General features: G+C 40.2%; 1 protein-coding gene across 1 annotated transcript in view; it reads left to right on the plus strand.

Moving 5' to 3' along the window:
* PDPN (podoplanin) overlaps window positions 1-18,881 on the plus strand; it is a 34,750-nt gene that overhangs the window by 13,647 nt on the left and 2,222 nt on the right. Inside the window, exons 2-5 of the mRNA XM_020875599.2 lie at window positions 10,147-10,265; window positions 11,883-12,030; window positions 17,838-17,876; window positions 18,424-18,535. Of these exons, the coding sequence (XP_020731258.2) occupies window positions 10,147-10,265; window positions 11,883-12,030; window positions 17,838-17,876; window positions 18,424-18,535 (418 nt within the window). The remainder of the gene's footprint in view (window positions 1-10,146; window positions 10,266-11,882; window positions 12,031-17,837; window positions 17,877-18,423; window positions 18,536-18,881) is intronic.

The following is an 18,881-nucleotide window of genomic DNA, read 5'->3' on the forward strand; positions in this document are numbered from 1 at the left end:
AGCCCCTCCCCTTTCTTGATTCTTGTGCTCAGCTGCAGAGACTTCCAGAACACTGCCTTCAACTTTGGGAGGTGACCAAGAGGGGCCACCCCACCCAGAGCCCAAAGAAAACTGCTCCCCCCCTGAAAGGCATCCTTGGGGCATTGAGCATAACAGCCCCTTCTCTGAAGTCAGGGGATGGTCACCGCTCCAAATCTTAATGTGTAGCATTTCTTTTGATTTCTCTAGAGGAACTAGTGACACTTGTCTGGTCTCTGCAGCCTTGACATGTTTCTCTTGATTTTTATGGGAGAGGCACACGTCGCTGATGCCAACAGTGAGCAGTATCAGCCCTGTGTTGGAGGGACTGACAGGACCGGACAGAGTTAGCGGTCAGGCTGCTGCTCGTTAAAAATCAAACAACAGAACAGCAGAGTTCATCTTTATAGGAGAAGTATCCTATTTTCAGCCTTACTGTCTCTTTCATCAGGAGAAGGTGTTTGACAATTCGTGGGTGAAGCACAGTGGACAGTGGCAGGAATGTTATAAGGGATAACTCAAAGGAAATCTCCTGTTTGGTTAGAAGTATACTCGTTCGGTCAGTCACTCAACAAATGTCTACTAAATACTTACCTATGGTGCCAGACATGGGGAATATGGGATGGTATGCGCTGTGAGTAGTACTGTACTGCCTCGACGAAAATTAACAGTGCGTTCATCCCTGTGGGATGCTGAGTGGTGGGGCCAAGCCTTCTCAGAGTTGCCTAGATTTTCCCTGGCCAAACTTTGATCTGCTAAGCAATTTACCAGGATCCTTGGAGAAGGGGTGGAGGTGGGTGGGAAACCCACTGACCACATCAATGATTGTACTGATCACAACCCTGGGTCTGCCAGGAGTTGACGGTCAGATGCAGGGCTCTGGATTAGCAAATGACTTTCAATATTCCCAAGAAAGGCCATACAAGGTCTGGATGTGGGTCAGCCAGTGAGACCAGAGGGGTCACTCAAAAGATGTGGTAAATAAAAGCGAAGTCCAAACACCTATTTTTCTTGTTGCAGAAACCTACTTCATGGTAACTTAAGGGAGCGCTATCAAATAGCTCAATTTGGGGCATTTTGAATGAAGATGAAAGATAGCATAAAGATCTGAGTTATCTTGGAGATCACGGTGGGTGGTCTGCAGAATGTTGAAAAACGTTGGAGATTGGCACCTCCCTGCAGTTTGGAGAGTGTTTATTTTCAGGCTTCTGAGCATAGTTTTGAAACATGATAGAAAAATAATATGTAAAAGCCTGTGCCTGGGCAAAGGATCAAAAGCAGACCTTTTTGGTTTTGTTTTCTACATAGATGTTTTGACCTCCCTCTAAAAACATTACATTCTCTCAAATTTCATTGGAATTATTTGTTTGTAAGTTATCTTACAGTTTTTCCTACAGGGAAAATCCAGAACTTCCTAGGATGTTGCAAGAAAAGAAAAAGAGCATTTTACTTCTTGATGGCCACAAAAGTCATTCCAAGGCCATGCAGTCATCCATCTCCAAAGGGTTGTTTGTGCATTTAGATGCTGGAGCAACTCAAGATGCTAGAAAATCCAGACAGCATGAAAGATGTCTTAATCTACCAGTTTCTTTGAAAGCCTGAGGGTAACTCAGCTTGACTTCTTTTAAAATCAACTTTCCCACTTTAATCTCCAGCTGTTCAATTCTGAAGCTTCAGGTCAACAGAAAGAGGACCACAGGGAACTTCTCCCTCACGTGGAGATGGAAAGTGGGCAGAGGCTCTTTGCCAAAACTTTCAAAGGAGACTTCGGAAGCTGTCCTCATAAGATAAAATGAAATCCCAGACTTAGAGAATGAACTTCTCTAAGTTCATTCTTTTCAGAGGGAAAGATGGCAGGAAGGGATAGTTAGGGAATTTGGGATGGACAGGTACACACTGCTCTATTTAAAATGTATAATCAACAAGGACCTACTGTGTAGCACAGGGAAATTTGCTCAAAGTTATGTGGGAGCCTGGATAGGAGGGAAGTTTGGAGGAGAGTGAAGACATGTTTATGTATAGCTGAATTGCTTTGGTGTTCACCCAAAACTATCACAACATTGTTAATTGGTTATTATCGTTCAGTTGCTAAGTCATGTGACCCCATGGACTGCAGCATGCTAAGCTTCCTGGTCCTTCACCATCTCTCAGAGTTTGCTCAAATTCACATCCATTGAGTCGGTGATACTATCCAACCATCTTATCCTCTGTCGTCCCCTTCTCCTCCTGCCTTCAATCTTTCCCAGCATCAGGGTCTTTTTCAAGTCAACTCCTTGCATCGTGGCCAAAGTATTGGAGTTTCAGCTTCAGCATTAGTCCCTCTGATGAATACTTAGGGTCGATTTAATTTAGGATTGAGTGCTTACCACCCCTCCAAAAAAGCACGAGGTAAAATCTAGTAAAGGACTCAGCACCATATGGGAACATCCTGCTTTACTCGAGGTAAAACCTAGTAAAGGACTCAGCACCATATGGGAACATCCTGCTTACTCAGTTCATCCATTCATACTCTAAATGTTTTTATCCACAGAATGGCAACAGACGGTAAAAGTCTTGCCTCTGAGGTTTCATGCTTATTTCCGATTGTTGGGATAGTGACTTTAGATGCTTTCCAGTTATTACCTGTCCAGTTCTTTCCCTTCCTGCTGCTCTGCCCTGGTATAAGCACTGCCCACTTCTGCCTGGACAACAGTCTAAGTGATGCTCAGCTTCAGTCTGACCCTGGCACCTTCCCCAACACCTACATCTATTCTGTGGCACTAGAGTGGCTCCTGGGGCTGGAGTTATGTCCCTCCCACACTCAGAGCATCTTCTGGCTATAAAGTTAATCTCAAATCAAAACCCCTTCATACAGAATTCCACCAGTCTGACCCTCTACCCCTCCCTGGTCTTGTTTCTCACTGTCTAGACACGCTGATCAGCCTGTTTCTCAAGTGCGTGGTGCTGCATTCTGGGCTTCAGGGTTAGTGAGGCCAGCTTTTCACTTACCTGGTGATCACTCAGTCATTTGACAAATACTCACTGAATGCCTACTCTGTGCCAGTATCATAGACAATGGGGACATCAAGATGAAACAGCCTTTACTGAGCTTGTGTTCTAGAGGGACAGTCAGTTAGTGATTGAATATACTAATTCACTAATTAGTATGTTATGATTTCAGTGTGTGGTCAAGAAGTCTCCTGAGAAAATGCCCTTTAAGCAGAGATCTGAAGTGGGTGCAGGAGCACCAGCTTGAGATTTTCCTTGTCTGCCTGTTGAGAGTCCCTCCTCCTATCCCACCCCAACAGTACCCAAATCCGTGAGAATGGAGACCTCACCTGGCTCACTTAGTGCCAAGAATGGGGCCCAACATGCAGGTATCATTGCTTAGTCACTCAGTCAAGTCCAGCTCTTTTTGCAATGCTGTGGACTGTAGCCCACGAGGCTCCTCCATCCCATGGGATTTCCCAGAAAAGAATACTGGAGTGGGTTGTCATTTCCTTCTCCAGATTCCAGGGGATCTTTCTGACCCAGTGATTGAACTCGCCTCTCCTACACTGGCAGGCAGATTCTTTACCACTGAGCTATCAGGGAAGCTCCCAGCATGTAGTAGGTGTGCAATAAATATTCTTGGAAATAGAGGTGAACTCAGAAAGGCTCCAATCTCCATCCCATCATTGCTGCTGCCTTTTTTTGTAGAGCCAAGAGTACCTCTTCTCTGAGAAGTACAGCCTTGGTAAGGCAGACCACACCTGTCTTCTAACCTGCCACTTCTGGAACCTCAGTCCTAGAAAGGGAACTCATTTGAGGAAATAGAGATTGTGGTCACTACATAATTAGACTGAGGGATTCTAACAGATGGTGTCTCATAAGAGGAGGTGAGATGCTCAAGGAAGCAACTGCTTTCTATAACCAGGATTATAATTTAAGGGAGAGTGAGGTTGGGGGTGAAAAGGAAGGATGTCAAACCCAGGGAAGGGCATTTTCCAGGCAACAGCTACCCCAGAGTCACAAAAAAGGGCTTGAGGGGCCAAAGAGCACTCCAAAACACTTGGCTTTGCATCTGCTCACTGACCAGGCCAACTCAGAAAATTGTTAAACTTCTGACCTTGTTAAAGAAAGTTATTCTGGCACTTGTTCAAACAGTTGGAAGATTTTATTCAAGACTATTGCCTCAGGGAAGAGAGATGGGGTTCAACTCTGAGTACAATGGGGACAGCTGAGGATTCATAGCCAAGAAGCAGAGAGAGGGGCAGTGGATGGAAAACTGTGAAGAAGAGACCTCAAAGGGGAAAGAAAGAAAGTGAAGTCGTTCAGTCATGTCCAACTCTTTGCGACCCCATGGACTGTAGCCTGCCAGGCTCCTCTGTCCATGGGATTCTCCAGGCAAGAATACTGGAGTGGGTTGATATTTCCTTCTCCAGGGGATCTTCCCAACCCAGGGAACGAACCCGGGTCTCCGCATTGCAGGCAGACGCTTTATCCTCTGAACCACCAGGGAAGCCCCCAGAGGTAGGGGATTCTTGCTAAACCAGCCAAACAGGATTCATGCTAAAGGCAGGCCAGGGATTTAGAAATCAAAGGTGGGAGATTGAGGACTTGATTAAAGAGAATCAAGTGATTCTCTATAAACTGACTTAGCAGAGCAGGGTTCTTGCTGAAACAAGACTCTGTAATGATGAACATCGAAGCCTGAGGACATGGCCTTACTGAGAAGAGGGTTCAGGGGAGTTTCAACAAAGGTTGGTCAAGGAAGGTCTTTGTCAGCCTCACTTTGCTCATCTGGTAAGTGGGGACAAACACACCAGCTTAATTTTTGGATGAAAATCAAATTTATATTCCCATTTTACATCATGCTTCAAGATAAACACAGGGCAAATAGAAAGACTCAGTGTAAAAACAAAAGCTTACAGAAAATATAGATGAATATTTACATAATCTTGAGAGTTTGTAAGTATGATATTCAGAGAGACAAAACAAGCTTAATAAGTTTGACTAATGGCAGATCTTGCCACTTATATATGCAAGTGCAAATTAATTTAAAAAATTATTGCAGCATCTATTCCAAAAAATATATGTATTTTTCAGTTTTATCACTTTATTCTATCCCAGAAAACTTAAAGAAATATGCTTTATTTCCTGATTTTGTTAAATAAAATGCTTCCTGAGCTTATGTTGCATTTGCTTCATTTCCTTTTTTCCTATTTCAGTTCTCTGGATTAATTAATTTATTTTTATTTATTTTGGACTGCACTGAGTCTTCATGGTGTGTGGACGCTTTCTCTAGTTGCGGCAAGTAGGGGCTACTCTACTCTTGCAGTGTGTGTGCTGCGTATTGCGGTGGCTTCTCTTGTTTTGGGGCACAGGCTCAGTAGTTGTGGCACACAGGCTTAGTTGCTCTGTGGCATGTGGAATCTTCCCAGATCAGGGATAAAAAGTCCTGCATTGGCATGTAGTTTCTTAACCACTAGACCTCAGGAAAGTCCCCTCTGGATTAATTTAATGGTGCCACACCAGTGCTATGAACCAAATAGCCATGTAAAATATTGATTGGATGCCAGAAAAGGTTATATATTAGTTCCCTGTCATACAGAGTGAAGTATAACAAATATGTATTAACACATATATGTGAAATCTAGAAAATGGTACAGATGAACCTATTTGCGAAGCAGAAATAGAGACACAGATGTACAGAACAAATGTATGGACACCAGGTAGAAAGGGGAATGAATTGGAAGATTGGAATTGACATATATACACTACTATGTATAAAATAGATAACTAATGAGAACCTAAAGTATACCACAGTCAATGCTCTGTAGTGACCTAAATGGAAAGGAAATCCAAGAATATATTCTTAAGGCATAAAGAACACTTAAAAATTATTTAAAGATGAATACCATAAAAGAAAAATGGTCACAAGAGAAGACACTCCTATCAACCAGCAAACTTAAGGAAGAACTCATCACCACAAATCAGAAATGTAAATAAAATCAAAAGATTGAAAATACTTACTCAAAGGCTTAATCAACAATTTGGGACTGTTGTAAGACAATCACAGTGACAGTGTAATTAATGTTCCATAAATTCTAAAATATTGTAAATGAAATGCCATCCCATAAATATATGGAAACTAGAATGATTTCTTTGGGCTATTAGATTTTGATGCAAAGGTAAAAATGATTCACTTGTGTTAATATTTAGTTATATAGAGCAGCTTCAGCTGCATGCAGCAAATTCTGATAAATTCTCATTTTATTTTTATTCTGTTACAAATATTCTCTAATTTTCCTTGTTATGGCTTCTTAGGTATACCCATCATTTAAAAGTGGACATTTTGTTTCCAAATACGTGAAGTTTTTAAACTATCTTTGATATTAATTTCTCAGTTTGATAGTTATCATTTAATGATTCCTTCTCTGTAATCACCCTGTGTGTTTTCAGTGTTTGAACTTTATTGAGGCTTTCAATGGCTAAATCAAAGATCTCTCTTGGTAAATGACACATTGCATTTGAAAATATCTGGGCTATTTTCAAATATCTTTTGATACTGATTTCTAACTTAATTCCACAGTGATAAGAGAACAGATTGTATGATTCCAATACCTTTAGGCCATGAAATTTTTGCATCTTGTTTTATGCAACTGGATATGTTCCAGTATCTCCTGCTTTATAGTCTATGGGAGCTTGAATTTGTATCCTGCTGTTGTGTGAAAATTGTATAAATCTTAATTATGTTGAATTGGTTCATAGTGGTTTTCAGGTCTACTATTTCATTCTATTAAGTTTTGAGAGTTTTATATTGAAGCTTCAACTAAATCTTAATTTATCTACTTAAAAAATAATTGTAATATGTAATTCTAATAGGTATGAAAATGCAGAACAATATAACTTTGTTCTGTATTTTCCATATCTCCTGTAAATGTGTTGTCATACTTTCATAATTAAAAAGAACAAAACAAAAAATGATTCATAACTAGCACTTTCATCCTGATAAACATCTCTTCAGTGCTTATTGGTTCTCAAACTTGAACACCTTAGGATCAAGTCAACTTATCACATCATCTTCTTAGAAGTAGTAGTTTTTAAAAGAATAACACATACACACCAATTCCAAAGCAAGTGGATGGCTTACAGACAGTTGAAAATGTCCATTGGTTCTGCCCCATAGGCTGGGGGAGGCTGGGAGTGGCAGGAAGGTGTTCATGTGAGCATAAGGGGACATCGCTCCAGAACAGACTCTCTTATTGCAGGTTTGTCACTGCATTTACGTAAACAGTGTGTGTGTTGACTGTGCGCACACGTGTCTTAGGAAGAAGAAAATGATTGGAGAGCAGAGACAGCAACACATGATTTGAATTTCACCATTCAAGAGAAAAGGATGTCAAATGCTGGCTGGACACTCAGCAATTCATCCGCAAAGCCTTCAGACGAAATAATGAGAGGGACAAGTGAACATCTCTTGTTAAAGATCAACTTTCCCAGGGAGCAAAAAGAATGCCAGGGCAGTGAGACAAAAGACATGCCTCTTCATCATGAGTGTCATTCATAAAATGCCCTTTTGTCTATTCAGAGCGATTTTGGTCCTTGGCTCTGTGGGCCAAGGGTAGAAAAGAGCAAGAAGGAATTTTTATCATTAGGCTTTCAATGAACTGAACTTTCTACGAAAGAATTCAGCTTATTTTTTTTTAAAGCAAGGGTGGTTTTGTTTTGCTTTTTGAAGCTAGAGGATACCATATGGTAAGTGATTTTGCTGAACACACCAGAAAATGTTTTTAAATGGATAGTTTGTTAAGTGTATTTGAACCTGGAGTGGAAGAAAAGAAAATAGGATGCTAAGTTTTTTAATAAAGACTGCTTGCCTGGCAAAAGGATACTTCCCCTTGAAGTTGATAAATACATTCAACATTTGCTGAGATCATAATCTTAAATCCTTAATGAGAGCTGATCAAAACCCCTACTCCCACCCCAGCAACCAGCGAGAAAGGGAGCAATCTGTTTGCTGGCAGTGAGGTATCCATTAGTTGCTAACTGATGAAAGCCTTTCCCCACCCCAGATGAGAAAATAATGCATATGCTTGGGAAGCGCTTATTGGCAGCACCAGCTCAGTAGTACTCAGTGCAAAGAGGAGGCTCTTGGAACAAGAGAATTGACTCTAGAGGCTTCCTTCCTCTGTGCATCAGCAAACCAGCTGTGATCAAATATTTATTAGCTGTGCCTTTGGCTGAGCTATCTAAGCATAAGAGAAAGAAGGAATTTTAAGGCAAGGGCCGGATATCTCACGTATGTGCTGCCTAGATACGAACATCTGCTCTTTAATTAAGCATGTAAGTCTCCAACCACCCCCTCCCTCTTGCTCCTGAGCTGTGTGCGCTTGCTTATTTTGCAGCTGTATTTAGTCACGAAATTTCTTCCAGAGCCACTCTGAGTCTGGGGAGGGAACCCATGACCAGTGAGTCAGATTTGTTTTAACTTGTGAAAAGGGTTATTGATGAATTGAGACGGCATTCCTACTCGGTCAGGATAAACTCCAATCATTGCAGTAGAGGGTGAAGAAAAGGCCACTTGTCCTCCCTGCGTCCTAGAATTCAACTTGCGGTCCCACCCCACCTATTCCCTTGCTCCTCTGGAAACCTTTCTCATTGGCACAAAAGGGTCATTCGTCCAGTGGTAATGCAGAAAAGCCAGGGCCAGGGGCTGTGAGGTCTCTCTTTAGTTTAGCTCTGGGTACACTAAAAGGTCTGTTAGTTATCTCAGCACCCTTGTAAGTATATTACTGATTCTCCCTTGTAGATGATGATCCCAACAGTCAAAGAAGAGGTTGAACTCTATGTCAACCTCTATGTCTATGTGTATGAGGTCTGTAGTTAGAGCCAGTGGGTCTAATCATTCAAGGAGACAGCAGTCTCAAAATTAAATGGAGCACAAGCTCTATTTTAACAAGAAGGAACCCCTGCCTTTGGACATTCTGATTTAGTAGGTTTGGGAGAGAGCCTGCTAATCTTTTTTTAAGTTTACTATCTAGATTTATTTTACTTCATTTAAGTTTTTTTTTGATGTATTTATTTTTAATTGGAGGATAATTGCTTTACAATGTTGTGTTGGTTTCTGCCATGCATCAAAATCAGTCAGCCATAGGTATGCAGATGTCCCATTGCTCTTGAAACTTCCTTTCAACTCCCACCCCATTCTACCCCTCTGGGTTGTCACAGAGCACTGGTTGAACTCCCTGAGGCATACAACAAATTTCCACTGGCTATCTGTTTTATTAATACATATGGTAATAGGGCTTCCTGGGTGATTCAGACGGTAAAGAATATGCCTGCAATGCAGGAGACCTGGGTTTGATCCCTGGGTCAGGAAGATTCCCCTGGAGAAGGGAATGGCAACCCACTCCAGTATTGCTTGGAGAATTCCATGGACAGAGGAGCCTGGCAGTCTAGTTGATGGAGTGTCAGAGAGTTGGATACCGAGCGACTAACACTTTGACACTTTCATGGTAAGGTATATGTGTTAATGCTACTCTCTCAATTTGCTGCATCCTCTCCTTCCCTCACCACATCCACAAGTTTGTTCTCTATGTCTGTGTCTTCTACTGTTGCCCTACAGATAGGTTCATTAGTACCGTTTTTCTGGATTCCATATATATGCGTTAATATATGATATTTGTTTTCCTCTTTCCAACTTAACTTCACTCTTTGTAACAGAGAGCCTGCTAATCAACATGTTCAGAAATCTTTCCAGACTCTAATTGAGAATTTTTCTGGGTCTATATGAAATTCTATTAACCTAAATGCATTAATTCTTTATATGAAATGGCACCAGAAAGAATCAGGTTCATTATTGAAAGAAAAGTCAAGGTGTAAACACATACACACCCATACCCATCCCACTGTCCAGCACGCCTCAGTGGGAACCAGGGAGGGTCTGGCTGCTTCACCTTTTTGGAGTCCCATCTTCCTTTCTTTTACAATGGAGATGACCAGGCTGTTCTGTATATGTAGAATGGTTTGTGTTAAGCCAGAATGAAAACTCCCTAAAAAGGAAAAAATACCCCAAAAAAATGAAAAAAAAAATCTGATTGTAGCTGACCAGTCAGGTCTGCCCATGATTTCACCTTGAGGTCTGACTCGATCTCCCCTTTTCAGCCAGCACGGTCCGGCCAGAAGATGATGTGACTACAGATGTGAAAGATGAGAAGACGACCCTGGGTGTGGAAGATTACATGACAACCCCAGCTGCCAGTAAAGAACCCTTGGCAACTCCGGTGAGTGTCCCAAGAAGAGAGGAAGTTGCTTCATAGACATGTGATCACATGCAAGGATATTTTGAGACTGGCTTATTTTAGTATGCTTGAGCATAATTGCCCCCAGTGTTCATCCATGTTGTAGCATGTGTAAGAATGTTTTCTCTTTGGAGGTTGAATAATATTCCATTGTATGTAAGTATATACTACATTTTCTTCATGCATTTGGATTGCTTTCAATTCTTTGTTTTTATGAATAGTGCTATGAACATGGATGTGCAAATATCTCTTCCAAACCCTGCTTTTAATTTTTTTGGGTTTATACTCAGAAGTAGCATTGCTGGATCATATGCTAATTCTATTTTCAATTTTTCTGAGGACCTCCATTCTGTTTTCCCTAGTGTTGCATCCATTCTATGACCCCATCAACAGTGCACAATGGTTCCAATTTATTTTCTGTTCTTTTGATAGTAGCCCTCCTAACTGGTGTGAGGTGATAATCTCATTGTGCTTTTGATTTGTTTTTCTCTGATAATTAGTACAATTGAGTATCTTTTGTATGTTTGTTGGCCGTTGTATACCATGTTTGGAGATTGATTTACTCGAGTCCTTTTTCCCATTTTTAAAATCAGGTTATTAGATTTTTTTGGTATTCATTTATAGGAGTTCTATATACTTTTATCAGATAATATGATTTGTGAGTATTTTCTCCCATTCCATAGGTCACCTTTTCATTCTGTTGATTGTGTCCTTTGATGCACAAAGTTTTTAAGTTTTATATAATTCCACTGATCTGTTTGTTTGTTTTTTTGCCTGTACTCATTAGCTTGTTAAATGCTATATTGACATGAACTTTGGAGTCAACAAAACCATTTCCAAGCCTTGTTCTGTTGCTTGTTGGCTATGTGAGCTTGAGCATATTATCTGATCTCTCTAAACCTTGTTCATATTATAGGGCTAATAATAGAATTTACTTCTTGAAACTTCCCTGGTGGTCCAATGGTTAAGAATCCGCTTTCCAATGCAGGGGATGTGGGTTCAACCCCTGGTTGGGGAACTAAGATTCCACATGCTGTGGGGCAACTAAGCCTGTGTGCCGTAACTACTGAGCCTGCACACTCTGGAGCCCTCGAGTCACAACCAGAGAAGCCCACACCCAGCAAGGAAGGCCCAAAGCAGCCAAAAATAGCTTAAAAAAATAGGACTTACTTCTTAGGGGTTTTTTGTGGTGTTAATGAGAAGGTATTTAGAGGGCCTGCAAATGGTAAGCTCTGGGGGAGGAAAGGCATTAAAAATAATACAACATAATATGTGCTGAATAAACATTACAGGAAAAAATGTACCATTCAAGTTCAAGGGAAGGAAAGAATTAATGCCTAGTGACCCAGTATTTTCTAAAATCTTACACCTCAGGTAGTCAGCATGCTCAGCATTTGGGATTTATTTCTAGAGTAGGCATGATTTTATTCCTGTCTCCATTCTTGTTTCTTATGTGTGTTATCTTGTTTCCACTTTAAATTTATGCCATCATATAGCTTATATATTTATACTACTTTAAATCAGTTTCTGACATAAGATAGAGTATATATTTTACAGTATTAAGTTTTATTTCTGTTTTGCCTTTTATATCTCCAATAGATGCTGACAGGAACAGAGAATGTAACACAAAGTCACAGAGAAGATCTGCCAACAGGCGAAAGCACAACAGCCAAAAGCACACCTTCCCAGAGCACAACTACCAAGACCACAGTCCATACCCATGTACCAGCAACTAGTCACTCCCAGGGTAAGAAAAACAGTCACCCTAGCAGGGGTTGATCTTCTTTTGCACCATCAGTGCATTCCCAAAAATCCAGGGACAAATACAATCATCAGCATGGCACTTGTTGGAATGTAAGCAGTAATTTTGAACCAAGCTTTGTGTGGTAGGTTCAGAGTTCATATTTATTGGGTTGTTGAACTCTGCTCTCTATTTCGAGTGACAGCAGTGATAATGCCCCCACAAAAGTAAGTGAGATAGCTACTAGTGTCATATTGCTGACAGTAAGCTGATATAATGCTACACAAAAAACTTTGTGTTGATACCCAAGAGGGCAAAAGTTAGCCAACCTATCTATATCTTAGATTCTGTCCTACCATTGAAACTCAACATTCAAAAAACTACGATCATGGTATCCAGTCCCATCAGTTCCTGGCAATTAGAAGGGGAAAAAGTGGAAGCAATAACAGATTTTATTTTCTTAGGCTCCAAAATCAGTATGGATGGTGACTGCAGTGAAATTAAAAGACATTTGCTCCTTGGAAAGAAAGTTATGCCAAACCTAGATAGCGTATTAAACAAGTCTGTATAGTCAAAACTATGGTTTTTCCAATAGTCATGTACGGATACAAGAGTTAGACCATAAAGAAGGCTGAATGCTAAAGAATTGCTGCTTTTGAATTGTGGTCCTGGAGAAGACTCTTGAGAGTCCCTTGGACTGCAAGGAGATCATACTAGTCAACACTAAATAAATCCTGAGTATTCATTGGAAAGATTGATGCTGAAGCTGAAGCTCCCAATACCTGATGCAGGGAGCTAACTCATTGGAAGAGACCCTGATGCTGGGAAAGACTGAAGGCAAAAGGAGAAGAGAGCCGGAGAGGATGATACGGTTCAATAGGATCACCAACTCAACGGACATGAATTTGAGCAAACTCTGGGAGATAGTGGAGGACCAAGGAGCCTGGTGTGCTGGAGTCCCTGGGGTCACAAAGAGCTGGACACAGCTTAGCGACTGAACAGCAATAGCATTGCTAACATTTCCCATCTTACTGTACATTGAGTTCATATCTGTACACGTGAGGCAAGAATCTATTCTAAGCCTGTCTTAGCAGGGTTTGGGGTTTTACTTTACAGCTGGTATATGCAGCAATGTGAATGGAGGCTCACCCTGGGGATAAATTCTGAAGGACAACTTTGAGTCTGCATCACTATTATGAGGTTTAGACCATTACTAATGATTGTGAGGAAAGATGATTGCCATTACAACTTAGTAAGAGAAAGAGCTTCCTATTTCCAGAGCTTTCTTGAAAGAAATTCAGTTTTTTGAGGTATTTTTAAAATATGCCTTATTTTGTAGTAGATAGGGGTGGAAGAGAAAAGGAACTAATCTTCTAGTAACTGCAATGAATGCTTGCTATCTTGAGCAATTTCCTATCATCATTGTACCTAGTTAGGTGTTTTCATCTTTAAATGAAAGTAAACATAAGGACCTCCCCTGAACCTATGGTTCCTAGAACCAGTTGCACAGCTGAACACCTAGAAAGTTAGTCCTTATTGTTTGATATACAATTCCCAATCACCAATCTGGTTTTTAAAACTCTAAAGTACTTCTGCAGATTTTTTAAATGCTTTGTATTTGTACACTTATGGTCACAGCAGCATTATACACCATAGTTGAAACAAGGAAGCAACCCAGCTGTCCCTGAATAGATGATTGGGTCATATACAAAATATACTCATGACACATACAAAATGTGTCATATACATGCAATGGAATATTATTCAGCCTTTAATAGGAAGGAAATTCTCACACATGCTATAACATGGATGAACCTTGAGGAATAAATGGAATAAACCAGTCACCAAAAGACAAGTGCACTGTGGTTCCACTTAGGGGAGGTACATAGAGTAGTGAAAATCATGGACAGAAAGCAGAATGGTGTTTGTGGGGGTGCGGGTAGTGGAGATGGCTAGAGAGTGTCAGTTTTGCAAGATGATAAAGAGTTGTGGAGATGGATGGGGCTAATGGTTGCATACCAGGTGAATGTACATAATACCATCAAATAGTACACTTAAAAACGGTGAAGATAGTAATGTTCATATTATGTGTATTTTACTACAAAGATAGAAAAGTTTCATAATATGCTTAGAGAATAACGCCTAAGGGTTACTCTAAGATGCTAAAGAAATTGTTGACATTAAATACCAGAGTGAACTAAATAGGGTTAATCAAGGAAAGAATCAATGTAATTACTCACTGGAAACATTTCAAAATTTTGGAGAAGCATTGATCATTTGTAACAAGAATTGATAGCTTATTCATGGCAAGCCGAAAATGGAATATTCCAAGTTGAGTGGTTTTTTTTTTTATATAGTACCAGAATATTTCTCCTATTCCTTGAAAATGTCTCAATTTCCTGGAAAATACTCATCATTACTTTCTTGTCTGTCCTCTTCCCCACCCTTTCACAAAAACTGTGACTTATGGCACATTCCTACTTCATGCATCAGTGTTCCAAGAAATTTTCACATGTGAGTTAAAATGTAATCATAAACACTTGGCTTTTTAAGAGGTAGTTTTATTAGGGCTACAAATTCCTTTACCATCAAATGCCCAAGTTTGATGATGTTCGTGTGCATGATACATTTGAGTGATCACAGTCAGTGTAATTGGGAAGAGGCTTAGGGAGTATAAGGCTAGTACCTCTAATTTAGTGATGAATCATCCACAAACTTTATTTTGGTAATATATTTTCTGGAAAATGGTGTCATTGATGGTGATAATGTTGTGTTAAGAGCCCAGTATGTTGTGTCATGAGCCACCATGTTAAGACATGAAAAGCAAATGTTTGACCTGTCTCTACTGGTAGTTGTCAGCCAGGTATAGCATTTAGGGAGTTGATAGGATGACACTTGTTCTGGGCAGGCTGCAAACCCAGAAGTCTCCCAACTGCTTTTTTTTTTTTGTGAGTTGGCCTGATCAGTTTGAGCTCCATGTAAATGTTCTAGAGCCATGGGTTCAGCTCATGCAGGAAGAGATGGGTTCAAGGACCTGTACTCTGGGGCCATGAAGTTAAAAGACACTTGCTACTTGGAAGGAAAACTATAACAAACCTAGACAGTACATTGAAAAACAGAGACATCACTTTGCCAAAAAATGTCCATGTAGTCAAAGTTATGGTCTTTCTAGTAGACATGTACAGATGTGAGAGTTGGACCACAAAGAGGGCTGAGAACTGAAGAGTTGATGCTTTCAAACTGTGATGTTGGAGACGACTTTGAGAGTCCCTTGGACTGCACAGAGATCAAACTAGTCAATCCTAAAGGATATCAACCCTGAATATTCATTGCAAGGACTATTGCTAAAGCTCCAGTATTTTGACCACCTGATGCAAACAGCTGACTCTTTGGCAAAGACCCTGATGCTAGGAAAGATTGAGGGCAGGAGGAGAAGGGGACTACAGAGGATGAGATGGTTGGATGGCCTCACTTGATTCAATGGACATTAGTTTGAGCAAATTCCTGGAGATAGTGGAGGACAGAGGAGACTGGCATGCTGCAGTCCATGGGGTCTTAAAGAATCAGACACCACTTAGCTATTGAACAATGACAGCTCTAGGGCCATCTTGAAAGAATGTCTTTTTTTTTTTTTTTTTTTTTTGGAAGATGGACCTGATACAGAGTGGATAACTTTTCTTTCCAAATCAACCGTTAGAAAAAGTAAACATCTTACAGTTGATGGTTGGCTGGTTTCACTTTGGATTAGAAGAGCATTAGATATCTGATATTTTGCAAATTGTGAGCTAAGATTCTAGGGCTGAGCCTGATTAAATCACATCTCTCTGTTGTCTCATTAAATTAAGGCCTCTTGACTTTTTCTTCATAAACAACTACCACCCAGAGGAATGAAGGGCTCAGTATACCAAGAAGTTGATGGGAGAAACAAAAGGCTTTTATTTTTTTAATAGAATTGTGTAAAAATTATCTGAAGAAAACAGTGATATTTCTTACTTCCAGAAAGGTATTCATAGTTAAGCAACTTATATCCACATGCTAGGTAAATAAGAATATTCACATTTGAACCACTAGATTAGAGTTAGCTGCAGATAGAAATCCTACAATAATAGTGCCATAAATACAGAGGGAATTCCAGAAAAACATCTACTTCTGCTTTATTGACTACGCCAAAGCCTTTGACTGAATTACAACAAACTGGAAAACTCTTAAAGAGATGGGAATACCAGACCACCTTACCTACCTCCTGAGAAATCTGTATGCAGGTCAAGAAGCAACAGTTAGAACCAGACATGAAACAACAGAGTGGTTCCAAACAGGGAAAGGAGTACGTCAAGGCTGTATATTGTCACCCTGCTTATTAAACTTATATGCAAAGTATTTCATGAGAAATTCCAGGCTGGATGAAGCACAACCTGGAATCAAGATTGCTGGGAGAAATATCAATAACCTCAGATATGCAGATGACACCACCCTTATGGCAGAAAGCAAAAAAGAACTAAAGAGCCTCTTGATGAAAGTGAAAGAAGCGGGTGAAAAAGCTGGCTTAAGACTCAATATTCAGAATACTAAGATCATGGCATCTGATCCCATCATGTCATGGCAAATAGATGGGAAAACAAATAGAAATAGTGAGACACTCTATTTTTGGGGCGCTCCAAAATCACTGCAAATGGTGACTGCAGCCATGAAATTAAAAGACACTTGTTCCTTGGAAGAAAAGCTATGACCAACCTAGATAGCATACTAAAAAGCAGAGATATTACTTTGCCAATAAAAGTCTGTCTAGTCGTAGCCATGGTTTTTCCAGTAGTCGTGTATGGATGTGAGAGTTGGAGTATAAAGAAAGCTGAGCACTGAAGAACTGATGCTTTTGAATTGTGGTGTCAGAGAAGACTCTTGAGAGTCCCTTGGACTGTAAGGAGATCAAACCTGTCAATCCTAAAGGAAATCAGTCTTTAATATTCATCAGAAGGACTGATGCTGAAGCTGAAACTCCAATACTTTGACCACCTGATGCAAAGAACTAACTCATTGAAAAAGACCCTGATGCTGGGAAAGATTGAAGGCAGGAGGAGAAGGGGACAACAGAGAATGAGATGCTTGGATGTCATCACCGACTCAATGGACATGAGTTTGCGCAAGCTCCAGGAGTTGGTGATGGACAGGGAAGCCTGGTGTGTTGCAATCCATGGGGTTACAAAGAGTCAGACATGACTGAGCAACTGAACTGAATGAACTGAAAATGCAAAGGATGTAGTCTCATTAAGCTTAAGTGCCCTGTAAGATCTGGATTTTCTACGAAAGCAAAGGAAATTGATATCGCAAGATGGGCGATATCATAGTCTTGACCACAACTTCCAAAACATTTTGCTCTCAAAATGACGTTTCTTCAAAATAAACCTCCTCCCAATGGGTGAGTTTTTCATGCTCTTGACTTTGGGCCAAAAATCAACAGCCTTGGATTCTTTTGTTACCCTAACTTCTGAAATCTCTGACCATTTATTTAAGATCTCTCTGGGTGAGTTACCTTGACTCTGCTCTCCATAGTAGGTGGGGAAAAAAGTAACATTTACCAAAGAACTATGGACTCATAGGTGTGAAGAAGCATTCATAAATTCAATAAATAATAGTTTTAAAGACAGGATCATGTCAGAGCCTGCTTAAAAGTCCCCTGATCCAATTTACTTAAGAAATTATCCTCTTTGCTTGTGTTTTGCTACCTTCCACTTAGAGTAAGTCCATCTTCTGTCAATTGTTAAATTATAGTTATTAACTCCTAATAATTCTATATCATTGCAACTCTCTCTTTATAGGGAAAACAGACGGAGAAAAACCAAAAGTCGCTCAGAAAGGTGGGTTAGATTTTGTTATCAAAACATTCTTATGGGAGTTTTTAAAAAGGTTTCTTTGAACTTTAATCTTTGTGATGAATTAACATTCTTTCCTGGATTGTAATCAACGGGAGCAGAAAACCTTTTGAAAATGTTTCAAATCTCTTAAGAGAGAAAAGGGAATTGCCTGTGTATGAAAATAAGCAAACCACAAGTGAGTCTTCACAACAGCTGTGGAGAATGGTGTCATATCACAATTTATGGTTCCTAAGGATGGAAATTGGGGCTAATTCAATAGCTATGTGTACACTAAAGCTACTCAGTAGTTAACAGTGAAGCCATCTAGTCAGAATGGTATGCTTCTTGATATATCTTGAGATCCAGAAATCTTTCTGTGATTAGAATAACCCCAGCTCTTTTCCCCTTCTAAGTCACCTCCTACTAGATAGAGGACAAACAACATAGAGCATCATTTGTTATCTACAGTGGGCCTGTGACATTGCTTATTGCTGCTGTATTGTTCATCTGGGGACTGTGCTTTTTTTTTTTTTTTTTCTGTCTCATTCAGGTGGCTTGTCAATGGGGACCCTGGTTGCAATCATTGTTGGCGTCTTACTAGGCATCGCAATCATTGGTGTAATCATCCGTGTGATTTATCGGAAAATGTCGGGAAGATACTCGTAAGTATAAACTTTAGGCTCTTACCTTTGAACTAATAGACACTTTAAATAAAGATCATGTGCAGAAGCCACCAAACCTCCCTAAGCACCGCATCTGAAGTGTCCCCTTGTAAGTTTCCAAGAGAACACCCCAGATGGTTCTTCCGTTGATTTCCATTGCGATCTGACCCAATTTGACCTCTTAATTTTCTGACTCAGTGAACTTGAAGGAAAACCCAAACCAAGTTTTAACGATACACAATCACCCTACTACCAGTCCTCAGAGGTAGGTGGTTCTCAGAAGAACATTAGTGGCAGAGCGAGGACCCTATTCTGATAAGGAATTCTGCTGGTGCAGGGGCCCCTC

This window comes from Odocoileus virginianus, chromosome 11 (assembly GCF_023699985.2).
Source record: "Odocoileus virginianus isolate 20LAN1187 ecotype Illinois chromosome 11, Ovbor_1.2, whole genome shotgun sequence".
NCBI classification, from domain to species: domain Eukaryota; kingdom Metazoa; phylum Chordata; class Mammalia; order Artiodactyla; family Cervidae; genus Odocoileus; species Odocoileus virginianus.